This window comes from Coregonus clupeaformis, chromosome 23, assembly GCF_020615455.1.
Source record: "Coregonus clupeaformis isolate EN_2021a chromosome 23, ASM2061545v1, whole genome shotgun sequence".
NCBI classification, from domain to species: domain Eukaryota; kingdom Metazoa; phylum Chordata; class Actinopteri; order Salmoniformes; family Salmonidae; genus Coregonus; species Coregonus clupeaformis.
In genome coordinates, this window is record NC_059214.1 from 27,091,344 (window position 1) to 27,109,641 (window position 18,298).

General features: G+C 43.2%; 1 protein-coding gene across 1 annotated transcript in view; it reads right to left on the reverse strand.

The window, feature by feature from the left end:
• The window catches only part of LOC121536689 (NEDD8-conjugating enzyme UBE2F), a 74,918-nt gene that overhangs the window by 39,192 nt on the left and 17,428 nt on the right, over positions 1-18,298 (reverse strand). Inside the window, exons 5-6 of the mRNA XM_041844129.2 lie at positions 5,654-5,721; positions 1,674-1,744 (exon numbers count right to left, since the gene is read on the reverse strand). Coding sequence (XP_041700063.1) covers positions 1,674-1,744; positions 5,654-5,721 — 139 coding nt within the window. The remainder of the gene's footprint in view (positions 1-1,673; positions 1,745-5,653; positions 5,722-18,298) is intronic.

The following is an 18,298-nucleotide window of genomic DNA, read 5'->3' on the forward strand; positions in this document are numbered from 1 at the left end:
AAATATTTTTTATTGTGAAACAAACAAGAAATAAGACAAAAAAACAAAACTTGAGCGTGCATAACTATTCACCCCCCCCAAAGTCAATACTTTGTAGAGCCACCTTTTGCAGCAATTACAGCTGCAAGTCTCTTGGGGTATGTCTCTATAAGCTTGACACATCTAGCCACTGGGATATTTGCCCATTATTCAAGGCAAAACTGCCCCAGCAAGTTGGATGGGTTCCGCTGGTGTACAGCAATCTTTAAGTCATACCACAGATTCTCAATTGGATTTAGGTCTGGGCTTTGACTAGGCCATTCCAAGACATTTAAATGTTTCCCCTTAATCCACTCGAGTGTTGCTTTAGCAGTATTCTTAGTGTCATTGTCCTGCTGGAAGGTGAACCTCGAGGCGGGATGGTGTTCTCGGGGTGATGGGTTTGTGCCAGACATAGCGTTTTCCTTGATGGCCAAAAAGCTCAATTTTTGTCTCATCTGACCAGAGTACCTTTTTCCATATGTTTGGGGAGTCTACCACATGGCTTTTGGCGAAAATCAAACATGTTTGCTTATTTTTTTCTTTAAGCAATGTATTTTTTCTGGCCACTCTTCCGTAAACCCAAGCTCTGTGGAGTGTATGGCTTAAAGTGGTCCTATGGACAGATACTCCAATCTCCGCTGTGGAGCTTTGCAGATCCTTCAGGGTTATCTTTGGTCTCTTTGTTGCCTCTGATTAATGCCCTCATTGCCTGGTCCGTGAGTTTTGGTGTGCGGCCCTCGCTTGGCAGGTTTGTTGTGGTGCCATATTCTTTCAATTTTTTTATAATGGATATAATGGTGCTCCGTGGGATGTTCAAAGTTTCTGATATTTTTTTATAACCCAACCCTGATTTGTACTTCTCCACAACTTTATCCCTGACCTGTTTAGAGTGCCCCTTGCTTAGTGGTGTTGCAGACTCTGGGGCCTTTCAGAACAGGTGTATATATACTGAAATCATGTGACAGATCATGTGACACTTAGATTGCACACAGGTGGACTTTATTTAACTAATTATGTTACTTCTGAAGGTAATTGGTTGCACCAGATCTTATTTAGGGGCTTCATAGCAAAGGGGGTGAATACATATCCACGAACCCCTTTTCCGTTATTTATTTTTTTAGAATTTCTTGAAACAAGTAATTTTTTTCATTCCACTTCACCAATTTGGACTATTTTGTGTATGTCCATTACATGAAATCCAAATAAAAATCCATTTAAATTACAGGTTGTAATGCAACAAAATAGGACAAATGCAAAGGGGGATGAATACTTTTGCAAGGCACTGTAGATGTCAGTGTGTTAACATCATAAAGAGATGTCTTTTCACAGCTGTGCTGTTTTGTTGTACGGTCTCCAAGGTTCTGAGAATAACTAGAGACTTGACAGACATAAATTCTGCCTGTAAATGTCTTCCTCTCTCCAGCCCCAGCTAGCCAGCCAGCCCAGCCTCTCTCTCTATCTCTCTCTCTCTCTCTAGGGCTCAGCTGGGAGAGAAGCTGCTTGGCATTGGCCACTGCTGGGGCTCCTGTGTCAACTAACCACACTTTGGAATCTGTCCATGTAGTCCACTTCTGAATCGCCACCCTTTAAAACACACACACAGAGGATGAATTGCCAATCAGTGTTTGGCAATGTGAAAAGGAGTTCATTACCTCAAACAGATCTCCCCCGTCTCAGCGATGTTGGGGTGCCATATTCTGGTCTGGCATTTCACTTTGGGAGGCTGGGGAGAGAAACATGGGAAAGATTAGGATTAATCTCGTCCACCAGCAAGCTCTCCCTTGAGCCTGAGGAAGAGGTTAAGACCATTTTTACCGCAAAGTTTGATTGGGACAGTATGGAACACATAGGTTCGCCTGAGGCAAACCAACCTCCACAAACCAACAAACAATGATGCAAAGCACAGCATAGCTCAGGAGGAGACTTACTTTCATATGGTGCTGAGATTCTTCAAAAGAACCCCCTGTATATTTTCTCCCTCAGACTGAACCAAACATGAAAACAAAACAAACAACACAAACACCACAAAAAAAGCAGTCTTCTTTTTAACATTGTTTATTTGATTATATGTCAGCCTTAGACCTCATTAGTGCTCCTCAAAACTGTGAGATGAGGGTGGCACCGTGGCAGAGAAATAGATCTTTATACAAACAGTACAGAGAGAAATAGAAGTGTCAGTCTGCAATAGTTGATCAAAGAAGCCTCTAGAAGACAGAGTCCCAGGCAATTTGCTAAGTGGACAAAAACAGTTTGGAATTTCTTCAAGTGTTTGGACGCACATTGGACTTTACCTTTCTTAAAATACACTCTCTGCTCCAGTCAATTTCCCAAATCTTGCCTTTTTATTTTATTTTACAGTGCACAATGATACAGTTGAAGTCGGAAGTTTACATACACCTTAGCCAAATACATTTAAACTCAGTTTTCCACAATTCCTGACATTTAATCCTAGTAAAAATTCCCTGTCTTAGAGCAGTTAGGATCACCACTTTATATTAAGAATGTGAAATGTCAGAATAATAGTAGAGAGAATTTATTATTTTCTGCTTTTATTTCTTTCATCACATTCCCAATTTGGTAGCATTGCCTTTAAATTGTTTAACTTGGGTCAAACGTTTCGGGTAGCCTTCCACAAGCTTCCCACAATAAGTTGGGTGAATTTTGGCCCATTCCTCCTGACAGAGCTGGTGTAACTGAGTCAGGTTTGTAGGCCTCCTTGCTCGCACACGCTTTTTCAGTTCTGACCACACATTTTCTATAGGATTGAGGTCAGGGCTTTGTGATGGCCACTCCAATACCTTGACTTTGTTGTCCTTAAGCCATTTTGCCACAACTTTGGAAGTATGCTTGGGGTCATTGTCCATTTGGAAGACCCATTTGCGACGAAGCTTTAACTTCCTGACTGATGTCTTGAGATGTTGCTTCAATACATCCACATAATTTCCCTTCCTCATGATGCCATCTATTTTGTGAAGTGCACCAGTCCCTCCTGCAGCAAAGCACCCCCACAGCATGATGCTGCCACCCCTGTGCTTCATGGTTGGGATGGTGTTCTTCGGCTTGTAATCGTCCCCCTTTTTCCTCCAAACATAACGATGGTCATTATGGCCAAACAGTTCTATTTTTGTTTCATCAGACCAGAGGACATTTCTCCAAAAAGTACGATCTTTGTCCCCATGTGCAGTTGCAAACCGTAGTCTGGCTTTTTTATGGCGGTTTTGGAGCAGTGGCTTTTTCCTTGCTGTGCGGCCTTTCAGGTTATGTCGATATAGGACTCGTTTTACTGTGGATATAGATACTTTTGTACCCGTTTCTTCCAGCATCTTCACAAGGTCCTTTGCTGTTGTTCTGGGATTGATTTGCACTTTTCGCACCAAAGTATGTTCATCTCTAGGAGACAGAACACGTCTCCTTCCTGAGCGGTGTGACGGCTGTGTGGTCCCATGGCGTTTATACTTGCGTACTATTGTTTGTACAGATGAATGTGGTACCTTCAGGCGTTTGTAAATTGCTCCCAATGATGAACCAGGCTTGTGGAGGTCTACAATTTGTTTTCTGAGGTCTTGGCTGATTTCTTTTCATTTTCCCATGATGTCAAGCAAAGAGGCACTGAGTTTGAAGGTAGACCTTGAAATACATCAACAAGTACACCTCCAATTGACTCAAATGATGTCAATTAGCCTATCAGAAGCTTCTAAAGCCATGACATCATTTTCTGGAATTTTCCAAGCTGTTTAAAGGGACAGTCAACTTAGTGTATGTAAACATCTGACCCACTGGAATTGTGATACAGTGAATTATAAGTGAAATAATCTGTCTGTAAACAATTGTTGGAAAAATTACTTGTGTCATGCACAAAGTAGATGTCCTAACCGACTTGCCAAAACTATAGTTTGTTAACAAGAAATTTGTGGAATGGTTGAAAAACAAGTTTTAATGGCCCCAACCTAAGTGTATGTAAACTTCCGACTTCAGCTATATATTCCATAAAAGAGACATGGAATGAAATAACTTGCAAAATCACAACTTTTGCTCCCTCTTGTTTTTGTTTATGCTAGAATGTCTAGCCTGTGAGAAAGGCTAGGGCCTCAGTAACTTTAAGCAACTACTTTTCCCTAAAGCAGCCAGATGAAAATATTCCTGATGGCTCCCATTCTCTAACAAAGGTGAAGTAGAGAGGGAAAGATTCATGAAAAAGTGACCAGTTGGCAATGCCAATACTCTGAGATGACAATAACTGTCCTGGAATGTGCAGTGCAAACTTTTTGTCTGAAGTGCCAAAATGGATTTAAGATAACCTTAGATTCTGTAGTCTGTAACAATGCTCTTTCATTCCCCAGAATTGAATGCTAATGAGGCCAGTCTTGGCTAAGAGTCTGTCTTTAAATGCCAACCCTACTGTCATCTTACACCATTATCAAATGCCTCAGTTTACCACCTTACAACAGCCTTAGAAGGCTTAGAAGAACCAGTAAAAGTAATTATTAAAGGCTGGGATCAAGACATTACAAAACTCATAAAAACTAAAATAATATAATATCGATTGAACATCTTTGTACAATACTGTGGCCCAGTTTGCCATAATGGTCAGATGTTCCAATAAACAGAAGGTGTTTAGTATCTAGGGGCTAGGCCTACTGAAAAAAAACAAAAAACGAATGTTCTTTATGAGTCTATTTCAGGCCGTTTACTAGCTCTCATAAAAGGATGGTAAATCCATACAGGCAGGCGGTAAACACAGCCTTTACTGCCTGTCTAATTAGCCTTCATTAAGATAAAGCACAGAGCGCAAGGTCTTTGTAGAAACAGGCTGTAAATTCACCATTCAAATAAAGCACAGAGCGTAACGTCTTCGGTAGAAACAGGCTGTAAAGCACAGAGCGTAAGGTTTTGGAAGAAACAGGCTGTAAATTCAAAACCTGGACTGTTCCTGATGACACACAGGAGTGTGTGTGAGTGTGCACGCGCCTGTGTGTGTGTATTAAGACGAGCAGTGTGAGGTGAGATAAAACGACATCCAGGATGGATGGGTGGCATATAAACAAGGAAGAGAATTGAGGGAAAACTAAAGGCTGAGACTCTGCTCTGTGTGGGGCTGTAACTACCCTGCATCCCTGCCACCTCCATGCTAGGCTGTTTACTGAGAGGACATGTACTCACTTTCTCCTGATGGAGCTGTGGACGGGAGGCAAACTGGGAGAGCGTAAATTACCCATGCTGCTGCACAGCCCCGGGGTTTTATCTCCACAAAACTACTGGGTTTCATCCAAAATGGCACCCTATTCCCTACATAGCGCACTACTTTTGACAAGGGCTCTGCTCAAAAGTAGTACACTATGTAGGGAATACTGTGCCATTTCGGACACAAACCTGGTATATATTGGCCATAGGGACATTCAAATGGAAGGGAGGATCGGAACAGTTTCCTAAATCATGACCCTGAGTTGGCCTAACGCGGTGTGTGGGTGGGTGACATAACTCAGAGAGAATTAGCCATGGAAATGGATACCACTAAACAATGAGTCCTCCTCTCCATCCCTCATCACCTGTTCTCAGTGCTCAGCAGCACCTCCATCTGACACACCAACACATAAACACACTATTTATAATGAGACATGACAGGACCACTTACCACCATGTTGTAAGCTTCAGGGACGTTTATTTCAAACTGGAATTTTCCACTCTGGTAGTAGCCTTCATCTGCAGATGAAGAGAGAGAGAGAAAGAGAAAGAGAGAGAGAGAGAGAGAGAGAGAGAGAGAGAGAGAGAGAGAGAGAGAGAGAGAGAGAGAGAGAGAGAGAGAGAGAGAGAGAGAGAGAGAGAGAGAGAGAGAGAGAGAGAGAGAGAGAGAGAGAGAGAGAGAGAGAGAGAGACAGAGAGAGAGAGAGAGAGAGACAGAGAGAGAGAGAGAGAGAGAGAGAGACAGAGAGACGAGAGAGAGAGACAGAGAGACGAGAGAGAGAGAGAGAGAGAGAGAGAGAGAGAGAGAGAGAGAGAGATACAGTGAGCAGCAGTGGAGGTTTAGCCTGTGGAATTCCCAGCTGTCTCCCGGGGGACCTGTGTTGTCCGTCAGCAGAAGGATTGATGGCGGGGCCAGGCTCAAGTCACTCTAGTCTAACGCACTGGTTGAGCAACGTTGGCCCAGTAATGAGCTGTTCTCTAGGCACTGTCTCCAGCATACCATGCTGCCTTAATAGAGGTCAATAATTGGGATGACGGCCAATAAAATCCTATGTGATCCTGAGCCTTGATGGGCCTGTGATTGAGAGATGGCTATAAAACCAGAGCTGTTCCCTCCCTCTGGGGAAGGCTCTCTTAACCCTGAACAGACCTGAGCGGAGGGAAACGGACTGCTAGGTCTAATTAGCAGCAGCTTGACGCCAGACACACTCATTATGAATCAGCATTGGAACCCCTCTGAGAAAACACTGGTTCTGCTCTGGTAAACTCATCTTAAGCCCTTAAGAATATTAGCCGCTTGCTTTAACGACTTTTAATATGTTGTGCAGCCTATTATTAGTGCACGCTCAGGCACACACCACACATAAACACTGGCTAGGCTATATGGCCTTCAGAATGTGTACAACCTTACGGAGTAGAAATAAATAATTGTAAAATAACAGAGCAATCTACCTGGGTAATAAAGCATCGACCAATGGAACATCTTCAAACCTGAAACCTGGAGGTGTCTCAACCTAAGCAGTTCGCTAAAAAGCTATCATTGCCCCATAATTGCAGGTTAAGGCAGATTTCCATGCAATATCTGTGGGATATGGAGGTTGGCTGGTTCACAAATGACTTCAGTCACTGTGAAATCAGCAGGTCTGACCCCATCACTCTCATCACCAAAGTATGGCTGATGAGTCAGAGCCAGCAGGCGTAGAGCGCAGAGACACTGACTGGGGAGTCCGAGCCAAAAAGAAGCAGCTGCATCGCCAGGCCATCTCCTGACAGAAGTAACCACTGTGCTGCTGCCATGACGGCTACAGAGAACCCTATTCCAGCTGCACTGGCACAGCGGGTAGTAAAGTGCAGAGTGCACAAATGGCACGGCAAAGATGCTAGAAGGGAATGGGGTCCAGGGCCATGTTCCTTTCCAGATGACACGCCCACACATCAGTAGAAGCCTACCAGATGCTTCCACTGAAGATTCCATGCAGTCAAAAATGTTAAATAACAAGAGCTTTTTAATGACACTTAGCACTTGGATGTTGTGAAATGCGCTTACATTTTCGACAACAATGTATTAGACCGATTCCTTATATGAACATCTTGCTTGATATAAAATAAAACCATCTAATGCTGTTGCATTTCATAGGCAGCTGAAACATCTTTGTGAACATTGAATGCCATAACTTTTCCATGTCCAGGTTCTCCACAGCCTTGATACCATGGGCCCTGCTCCTTCAAACCTATTTCACTGAGATGCAGGGTGGGTGCAGCAGAACCAGAGAGATCTGATGCCCTGAGTGAGTGATCAGCCCCCGAAGCCTATTAAGTTTCTATAGCCTGGCCCACTATCAGGAGAATAGGCTGTGTAAGCTGTCTACTGAGCCTGTGGAGCATGAAGGACCCTGCTCTAAAGTCTAGCTGAAAGCTGATCTAGTCTCTAGCAGCACACATGCACGCACACACCTCTCCAACGCTCTTCCTCCTGCTCACCTCACTTACAGAGGTAGGCTATTAGGGGACGTTCTTCTCTCCCACTTTCTCTCCCCAGTCCCCACACTGATCAGACATCTTCACACAGTTCAGGATTGATGGAGAGACTGAATTCCACAAACCAATTTCACACGGCGAGAACAACTGCTAGAGCACCACAGCTACACCTTCCAGCACATTTTCGCAGTCATCTCACAGAGGTTAAAAAGCCAATCCAATTCCTGGCCCTTAAAGTGTGATGTCTACATTTCACTTGCAGATTTAGGACAATATCCTCATCGTCAGCAGCCTATTTGGCATAGAGTTGAATAATGGCAGGCTAAATGCTGTGAGAATGAGGATGGCACAGACACAGGCCAGGGTGGGGATAATAATACTGTGGTCCTTGCTCTGCTCTCTCCATGCCTACTGCATCCTAATGACTACAGAGGGTTCCCACTGAAGGAATATTTAGGCCTCCCATCTCACACACCATGTTTCTCTGGGTAGTCAGAACAGGACGCTTAGCCTCACCTACCAGATGGGGATCTCTGTGTGATAAGTAGAACGGGTAAATTATTACACCAGTTTTTGAGCACTGTGTGTAAGCGTTTAGAAGAGTAAAAAATTGTCAACCAAAGTTATTTTTTACAAGGCAGAAATCTAGCCTAGGATTGAAGTAGGCTAAAGTGTGGATTCAGACCATGGATGGTGTAGCAGTGCAGGATCATACCATGGCCCAGGTGTAGCAGTGCAGGATCATACCATGGCCCAGGTGTAGCAGTGCAGGATCATACCATGGCCCAGGTGTAGCAGTGCAGGATCATACCATGGCCCAGGTGTAGCAGTGCAGGATCATACCATGGCCCAGGTATATCATCTTCAGATTATGTCCATGTTTGACAAGCATCTGTGGTCAGTGCCAGCCTGTCTGACTATAACATAATGGAAAAACAACATCCAAGACGTTCCAGATCAGAGCTTACCCACAATGCTGTCTGTCCACCAGGACGTCGAGGACAACCAGCCACCTACCATCACAAGCCAGATATAACTCTAGTGACAGTGCAGTACCTATTCAGGCCACACAAAGGGCCTTTATCCATTATGGATGTGTGTAAAGGGAGAGAAAGCGTCTTGTGGCTAATAGCAAAATAGGATGAATTAGTAATGGTGGGCACAAGGGTTATCAGTCTTTCCATCAGGGGTTAGGCCAGGGACAAGACTTTGTTAACTATCCATATCAATCATATTCTTCCGGTTTAAAAATAGCTAGTACACAAGATATTGCAACAGGCTGCATTGAGCAACAGCTGTTGAGAGGAAATTACTGATACTGAGGCCGCTGAATAACTAATTTATCTTGTGGACTACTGAAAGATCATTCCAGAGGAGCTATCTACACAGCAACAGTTGGTGAGAGACTATATTGTAACTGATCCTAAATCTCCAAAACATACAATATTACAATAAAGAGTAGCCTAATATTATCATTACAAAGGAGATATAGGCCTAGTCTAATATTCATGTTGGGCAGGTATTCCCGTATGGCAGCATTGTCAACAGAGACAAAAGCCTATCGATAGATTCTTTTTAACACCCCAAACTCAATATGGCACCCTTTCGTTGCCATTTATGTGAGAGTTTTTGGGGGATATTCAAATTAGCTACTAACTCCACCTGGAGCAGGGCTGCAAGTACTGGCTAGCAGGCTTGTTTTGTTTGACCCATGCAGCAGCTTAAATATGCGTTATAAAGGTTTTGTATAATTTCAAATCAGTAGTTTTGAAAGTAGCACTCACGAGTCAAAACCAGTCCCTGAAAATGTTGTATGATAGACCACTGCGCCACTCAGGAGACATAAGGCACTGCATCGCAGTGCTAGCTGTGCCACTAGAGATCCTGGTTCGTATCCAGGCTCTGTCGTAGCCGGCCGTGACCGGGAGACCCATGGGGCGGCGCGCAATTGGCCCAGCGTCGTCCAGGGTAGGGGAGGGAATGGCCGGCAGGGATGTAGCTCAGTTGATAGAGCATGGCGTTTGCAACGCCAGGGTTGTGGGTTCGATTCCCACAGGGGGTATGAAAAAAAAATAATGTAAGTCGCTCTGGATAAGAGCGTCTGCTAAATGACGTAAAATATAAAAATATAAAATATATGTTACATCCTGCAATTCATATGATATGTTACAAATTTGTAAGTATTTAAGATCCCATTCAATCTCTTTAACCAACTCAAATAGCTAGTGTGGATGGACTCAGGATTTGTAAAATCATTATGGAACTACTAGGGCACTTTACTATAACAACAATAAATGTAGACTGATTATTTCACAAACGTGAGTCTAGTGATGGGAAGTTCAACTCTTTTTACTGACTCTGATCTTTTAAACTCGTTCAGTCAAAATAACAAATCTTTCGACTCATTTCGTTAATTTGAATCAGTAATGCCCAGAGCACGCAGGACCCCCTACCAGCAAACAATGAACTAAAAACTTGAAAGAATCATGATTCTACAAGCCTCTCGCTCACTATATCAGGCTTATTGGAGCTGTCATTTGTGACTGAAACTTATAAAAGTGTGCTTCAAACAATGTACATTTGTGATTGCTAGGCATACAAATAAGATTTATTTATTGACATCTTTGAAACGAGGTCTAGTTGCGGCCGCAACCTGACTATATTGTGAACGACTCTTGGTGTAATGCAATTGATTGAGTGATTAGCACAATATCGTTCACAAACTGCAGCAGCCCCAAAAGATTGGTTCTCGAATTTGAGCTTGTTGAGCAGAGGCAGGTTGTAGCCTACATAGGTTTTGGTTCTACAAAGCTGTGTCCATCGATAAAATTCAATAACCAATTAATTGTATTTATTCTTGTACCATGCGATCAATTATCAGTTCTAAAACATTTATTTTTCTTCTCTATGCTGCTTGCAGCATTATCAATTATCCTGCCAGGGTTTCCTTTAGCCGGTAATAGCCGGCTTTGGTCAGATGTGTTTTTTGGAAAAGCCAATAAATAAAATTGCCGCCGGCCAATTGTCTGGGAGAAGAAAAGATCCCATTGCGAAATAATTCATTTTTTGCATATTAATTGATGGAAATACCAGTCAATGTAAATACATTTGAGAGGTAATTCTTATCGGTCTATAGGTTAATTTGCATAATTTAGTGAACTTAAATTGCCGCGTGTACAGTATATTCTTTATAAATCTTATTTATCACAGGCTTACAGCACACAGAGCCTTTGAGCGGAAAATCTGTCAGACAGCGCGAGAGCTGTTGCTACAAACAGCAAATACATAGGCAACGGAAGGCAGACTTCATCATCGCGTCACACAACACTTTACAATGAGGAGTAAGGAGGCAGTATGCATTTTGAAAACATATACTTAATTGTTTGAAACCTGAACGTTTTACTACATATTATGAGGCATGTCTTACTTACATTGCTTCAAAGTAGCCTAGCCAAAATGCATATGGGTCCGGTAAATTTCACAAATGTTCAGTAAATTAAAATGCTGCTGTTCAAATGTCCGGTGCCACATTTTCCTAACGGAAACACTGTTTCCTGCGCGCACATATGATAGACAGTTGGTGGTCGGCGCATGTCTCTGGAGCTACTGAGCCAGAGGAGTGCGTACTGCATACGCTATTAATCCTGCTGTATTCATTGCAGCCAGCAGGTCAAAGAAATAACAAGATTGAACAAATCATTGGAAAAAAAGGAATCATGAAAGTCGAGTCAGTAAAAATAGTTCAAAAATAACTAATTGTTCGCTAACTGAACATCACTAAGTGTGTCGTTTCTGTCCACTGCTTTGTCACTATTTCTGATATTTTTGTTGTTAGCTAGCTTTGATTGCTAGCAGCTAAGCTAGCTACTGCTGATACCTACATATTTTTTTTTGCCTATTAATTGATAATACCCAATAATGTCAAAGTGGAATTATATTTTTCCAAATTGTTACAAATGTATAAAAAATGAAAAGCTGAAATGTCTTGAGTCAATAAGTATTCAACAGATATAGCCTCTGGTTCTCCTCAGACTTGACTGCCCTTGACCAGCACAAAAACATCCTGTGGCGTACTGCATTAGCATCGAACAGCCCCCGCGATATGCAACTTTTCAGGGAAGTCAGGAGGCTAGCTTTTTCAAACAGAAATTTGCATCCTGTAGCACTAACTCCAAAAAGTTTTGGGACACTGTAAAGTCCATGGAAAATAAGAGCACCTCCTCCCAACTGCCCACTGCACTGAGGCTAGGAAACACTGTCACCACTGATAAATCTACAATAATCGAAAATTTCAACAAGCATTTTGCAATGGCTGGCCATGCTTTCCACCTGGCTACCACTACCCCGGCCACCAGCTCTGCACCCTCCGCTGCAACTTGCCCATGCACCCCCCCCCCCCCCCCCCCCCCACTTCTCCTTCACACAAATTCAGACAGCGGATGTTCTGAAAGAGCTGAAAAATCTGGACCCCTACAAATCAGCTGGGCTAGACAATCTGGACCCTTTCTTTCTAAAATTAGCCGCCGAAATTGTCGCAACCCCTATTTCTAGCCTGTTCAACCTCTCTTTCATAACGTCTGAAATCCCCAGAGATTGGAAAGCTGCCGCGGTCATCCCCCTCTTCAAAGGGTGTGACACTCTAGATCCAAACTGTTACAGACCTATATCCATCCTGCCCTGCCTTTCGAAAGTATTTGAAAGCCAAGTTAACAAACAGATCACCGACCATTTCGAATCCCACTGTACCTTCTCCGCTATGCAATCCGGTTTCCGAGCTGGTCATGGGTGCACCTCAGCCACGCTCAAGGTCCTAAAGATATTACAACCGCGATCGATAAAAGACAGTACTGCGCAGCCGTCTTCATCGACCTGGCCAAGGCTTTCGACTCTGTCAACCACCACATTCTTATTGGCAGACTAAATAGCCTTGGTTTCTCTAATGACTGCCTCACCTGGTTCACCAACTACATCTCAGATAGAGTTCAATGTGTCAAATCGGAGGGCCTGTTGTCTGGACCTCTGGCCGTCTCTATGGGGGTGCCACAGGGTTCAATTCTCGGGCCGACTCTATTCTCTGTGTATATCAATGATGTTGCTCTTGCTGCTGGTGAAGCTCGGATCCACCTCTATGCGGACGACACCATTTTGTATACATCTGGCCCTTCATTGGATACTGTGTTAACAAACCTCCAAACGAGCTTCAACGCCATACAACACTCCTTCCTTAGCCTCCAACTGCTCTTAAACACTAGTAAAACTAAATGCATGCTCTTCAACCAAACGCTGCTTGCACCCGCCCACCTGACTAGAATCACTACTCTCGACGGGTCTGACCTAGAGTATGTGGACAACTACAAATACCTAGGTGTCTGGTTAGACTGTAAACTCTCCTTCCAGACTCACATTAAGCATCTCCAATCAAAAGATAGATCTAGAATCGGCTTCCTATTTCGCAACAAAGCCTCCTTCACTCATGCTGCCAAACATGCCCTCGTAAAACTGACTATCCTACCGATCCTTGACTTCGGCGACGTCATTTACAAAATAGCCTTCAAAACTCTACTCAGCAAATTGGATGTAGTCTATCACAGTGCCATCCGTTTTGTCACCAAAGCCCCATATACTACCCACCATTGTGACCTGTACGCTCTTGTTGGCTGGCCCTCACTACATATTCGTCGCCAAACCCACTGGCTCCAGGTCATCTATAAATCACTGCTAGGCAAATCCCCGTCTTACCTTAGCTCACTGGTCACCATAGCAACACCCACCTGTAGTCTGCGCTCCAGCAGGTATATCTCACTGGTCATCCCCAAAGCCAACACCTCCTTTGGCCGCCATTCCTTCCAGTTCTCTGCTGCCAATGACTAGAACGAACTGCAAAAATCTCTGAAGCTGGAGACTCTTATCTCCCTCACTAACTTTAAGCATCAGTTGTCAGAGCAGCTTACCGATCACTGCACCTGTACACAGCCATTCTGAAATTAGCCCACCCAACTACCTCATCCCCATATTGTTATTTATTTTGCTAATTTGCACCCCAGTATCTCTATTTGCACATCATCTTTTGCACATCTATCATTCCAGTGTTAATACGAAATTGTAACTATTTTGCACTATGGCCTATTTATTGCCTTACCTCCATAACTTACTACATTCGCACACACTGTATATATATTTTCTGTTTGTATTTTGGACTTTATGTTTTGTTTATTCCATATGTAACTCTGTGTTGTTGTTGTTTTTATCGCACTGCTTTGCTTTATCTTGGCCAGGTCGCAGTTGTAAATGAGAACTTGTTCTCAACTGGCTTACCTGGTTAAATAAAGGTTAAATAAAATAAATAAATAAAAAAACACTGTTATGGCAAGCCTAAATAAGTTAATTAGTAAACATTTGCTTAACAAGTCACATAAGTTGCATGGACTCACTGTGTGCAATGGTAGAGTTTAATATTCTTTTTTAATGACTACTTCATATCTGTACCCCACACATGCAATTATCTGTAAGGTCCCTCAGTCAAGCAGTGAATTTCAAACACAGATTCAACCAAAGACCAGGGAGGTTTTCCAATGCCTTGAAAACAATAATTGCAAATCAATGATCTCCTTCTACATCCCAGCTTACTTGAAAGACAACCTTTGTTGTTTTAGACCAAGCAGAGAATAGCCTAATAAGCAAGTCTCCCAAAATATCTGTTGTCTGGCAGCTCTTTGCCTTCACTGTCTCCATTCCTAACATTGATTCTAATGTAACCATGTGGAGAGCTCATACAGTAGGACGGTACTAGTAGAGGAAATCTGGCATGAGCTCCATAAAAAGGGCTTTATAAATACATTTGATTGATTGATTGATGTTTGAAAATGTAATTTGTGAAATGTTTACCTCTTTTCCTCTATCTCCTGTGGGCTTTGCTACAAGTCGAAATGCCTCAGTCAATAGCCTTCATCAAATGCATCAACAACTTCTTGTTTCCCCAGCCTCCCTCCTCAGAGACTTTGGATTCTGAACTGACTGTCCAGTAAACATTCAATCAGCCAGCCTTGTATTCACCATTCCTAAGGTTGCAAAGCTACTGGTAATTTACCAACGTTATGTTACTAAACTTCTGAGACCCATTGTAAATTAAAAACAGAGAGCCAATGAATATCATTCTGACAGAAAATAGTCATGGTTGAATTCCGGCAACAAAGAGGTGACCCATTTATGGAAACATGGGGAATTGTGAAATCTTGAACAAATCGTGAACAAGAACCTTATGGTGCGGAGAGGTTTAATGATTTATCACAACTGATACTAGCCTATAGATCAGGGGTACTCAACTCCTATTTGAGAAGGTCCGGTTACACAAATTTCCTAGGTGGCAAAGGTCCGGATGGATATTGTCATTTATCGGCATAGTAACAAACCCCCCACCTCGCGACCCACGTGACCACAAACTGTTCCACACACCCCTCTTGCTGGCAGAAAAACATTTTCAGTTAAGCTCAATTGTACACATTTTGCTTTTGGCAGAGGGAAAATGTTACAGTTTTAAAGTGAATTTCCTGCAATTCTACACATTTGGCCATGTTTTATGTGTGTTCATATGATACCTGAGTGCCTCAACAAAATCAAAGAATGGGGGCCCACATGGGCACATAATCTGGCCATGATTACTAAAAGATTGAGATCCACTACATGACCAAAAGTATCTCATTCCAAAATCATGGGCATTAATATGGAGTTGGTCCCCCCTTTGTTGCTATAACAGCCTCCACTCTTCTGGGAAGGCTTTCCAATAGATGTTGGAACATTGCTGCAGAATCGTCTAGAATGTCATTGTATGCTGTAACGTTAAGATTTCCCTTCACTGGAACTAAGGGGCCTAACCTGAACCATGAAAAACAGACCCAGGCCATTATTCCTCATCCACCAAACTTTACAGTTGGCACTATGCATTGGGGCAGGTAGCGTTCTCCTGGCAAACCCAGATTCGTCCGTCAGACTGCCAGATGGTGAAGCATGATTCATCACTCCAGAGAACGCGTTTCCACTGCTCCAGAGTCCAATGGCGGGGAGCTTTACACCACTCCAGCCGACACTTGGCATTGCACATTGTGATTTTAGGCTTGTGTGCGGCTGCTCACCATGGAAACCCATTTCATGACGCTCCCGACGAACAGTTATTGTGCTGACGTTGCTTCCAGAGGCAGTTTGGAACTCGATTGTGAGTGTTGCAACCAAGGACAAATGATTTTTACACACTACGCACTTCAGCACTCGGCGGTCCCGTTCTGTGAGCTTGGGTGGCCTACCACTTCACGGCTGAGCCGTTGTTGCTCCTAGACATTTCCACTTCACAATAACAGCACTTACAGTTAACTGGGGCAGCTCTAGCAGGGCAGAAATTTTACAAATTGACTTGTTGGAAAGGTGGCATCCTATGACGGTGCCACGATGAAAGTCACCGAGCTCTTCTGTAAGGCCATTCAACTGCCAATGTTTGTCTATGGAGATTGCATGGCGGTGTGCTCGATTTTATACACCTGTCAGTAACGGGTGTGGCTGAAATAGTCGAATCCACAAATTTGAAGGGGTGTCCACATACTTTTGTATATATAGCGTAGCTGGTTGATGGGCTAGTTGATCAACTGGACATTTCTGACAGGTTATAAATAGCTCTCTAAGGTCTGTCAATGGATGACAATGTAACAAGAGGAAAACTGCCCAAGCACTACCAAATTTCGAAATTGCACCTTGTGCACGCTACTATTGCAACTCTCAAAAGTATTAAATTGAAAGCCTGACTGAGTTTCGGTCCGTCAATTTATCCGCCTGTTGAATATGGCTACTATAGATTATCACAAACATGGAGATGGGGGGAGTTCTAAGCAGGATAAATTGATAACCTGTTTCTCTGCTACACCCATTCATTAAGTAATGCCAACCCTTTAGTCTACATTTACACCTAGCACACATACATACACTGGCCCTGTGTTAAAGTGATGCTCAGCATGCAGGTCCATGCCTGACACTAATCACATTGGAACATAAAGAGGAGAGTCCTTGTATTATGCACGGGAGATCTCCGTCCGCTCCCCTGGAGGTTATTATCTTACAGGCTTTACATACGTGGGGAATCAGTTCCAAATGGCGCCCTATTCCCTAGTGCACTACTTTTGACCAGAGCCCTATCGGCCCTGGTGAAAAGTAGTGCACTACACAGGGAATAGGGTGCCATTTGGGACGCAACCAGGGTTTCTCCATGGTTCCTCAGACTTATTGTCTCTGACCCTGCATACATTACAGCAGGGGAGTCAAACTCATTTCCCCCGGCGGGCCCATTAGGTCTTCACAGAGGTCCGGATGGCCCAACTCAATAATGCTCTATCCTTCACTTTTTGAATTTTTGATGCTCACTGACTGTCCAGCTTTCGTTTCAATGACTGTTAGCAAGCTGGACAGAGAGAAGAGAATATAAATGTAAGTCCATTATAATTTCTACACACTTTCAATTTGGTTTTAGTCATTTCAATGTCGATTGAGAACGTTTTTTTCCCATAAAAACATTTCAACCACCCACAAGCCTAGAGTTTGTCACATGCGCATTACAGGAAATGGCTCAGGCTTTCACAGTGCTGCTAAGCAGACAACATTTCTCCTTGTTTTGACACCTTTATCAAAACTATGTTTCTAAATATGCCATACTACAAATATAGAAGTAAAAAGGTGATTAGTATCAGGGCCCTTATTCATAAAGCGTCTCAGAGTAGGATGAGTGCTGATCTGGGATCAGGTCCCCTCGCCTGTCCATCTGTTATAATCTAATAGGCAAAACTGATCCTAGATCAGCAGTCTCCTACTCCGAGTTCTTCTTTGTGAATATGGGCCCAGAGCTCAACTTCACAATGATCTCATAAGAACTCCAAACTGGACTGTGCCTATTCAGGCCAGGCATCCCAGCATCTTGCTCCAATTGTTTAGAGCTAATCCCCTGTATAAACAAGCATTGATGTTTTCTGCTAATAGCTTCATATCCAACCAGCCACACATGGGGAAAGGTCTCCACTCATAATGGCTACACATAGCCCAGAACAAAGCACCAAGTGAACCCAAGCTGTCGGTGTCCCAGTTCTGAAGAGAGACACTGAGATATACAGTGATGTAAGAACACAGGGGACAATGGTTGAGAGGATGAATCTGTGGTCAGTAGGGCCAGGGAACAGTTTTGCTGTCTCCCCTCACTTTGGGTTCACTGTTAGGGTAGACCACATCCTGAAACCGGCATGTACACTATGTACTTGCTCATCCATCAGAGATTGCTTTAACGGAAGCTAGGTAGATCAAATATGGGGCTCGGGATGCTACATCAACAACAATTACACATACGGTATATTGAATCATTCATGTATTGTGATTTCACAACAGTGATTGTTGGTGTTGTAGCTGTAAGCATTTACTGTTGCAAGGAAAATAAACATTGGCATACAAGCGTTATTTTGATGACGCAGATATTCCAGGAAGCTATTGCTTAACTATTTAACTAACTAGCAGTCTTATAGCTTGGGGGTAGAAGCTGTTCCGGGTCCTGTTGGTTCCAGACTTGGTGCATCGGTACCTCTTGCCGTGCGTGTCG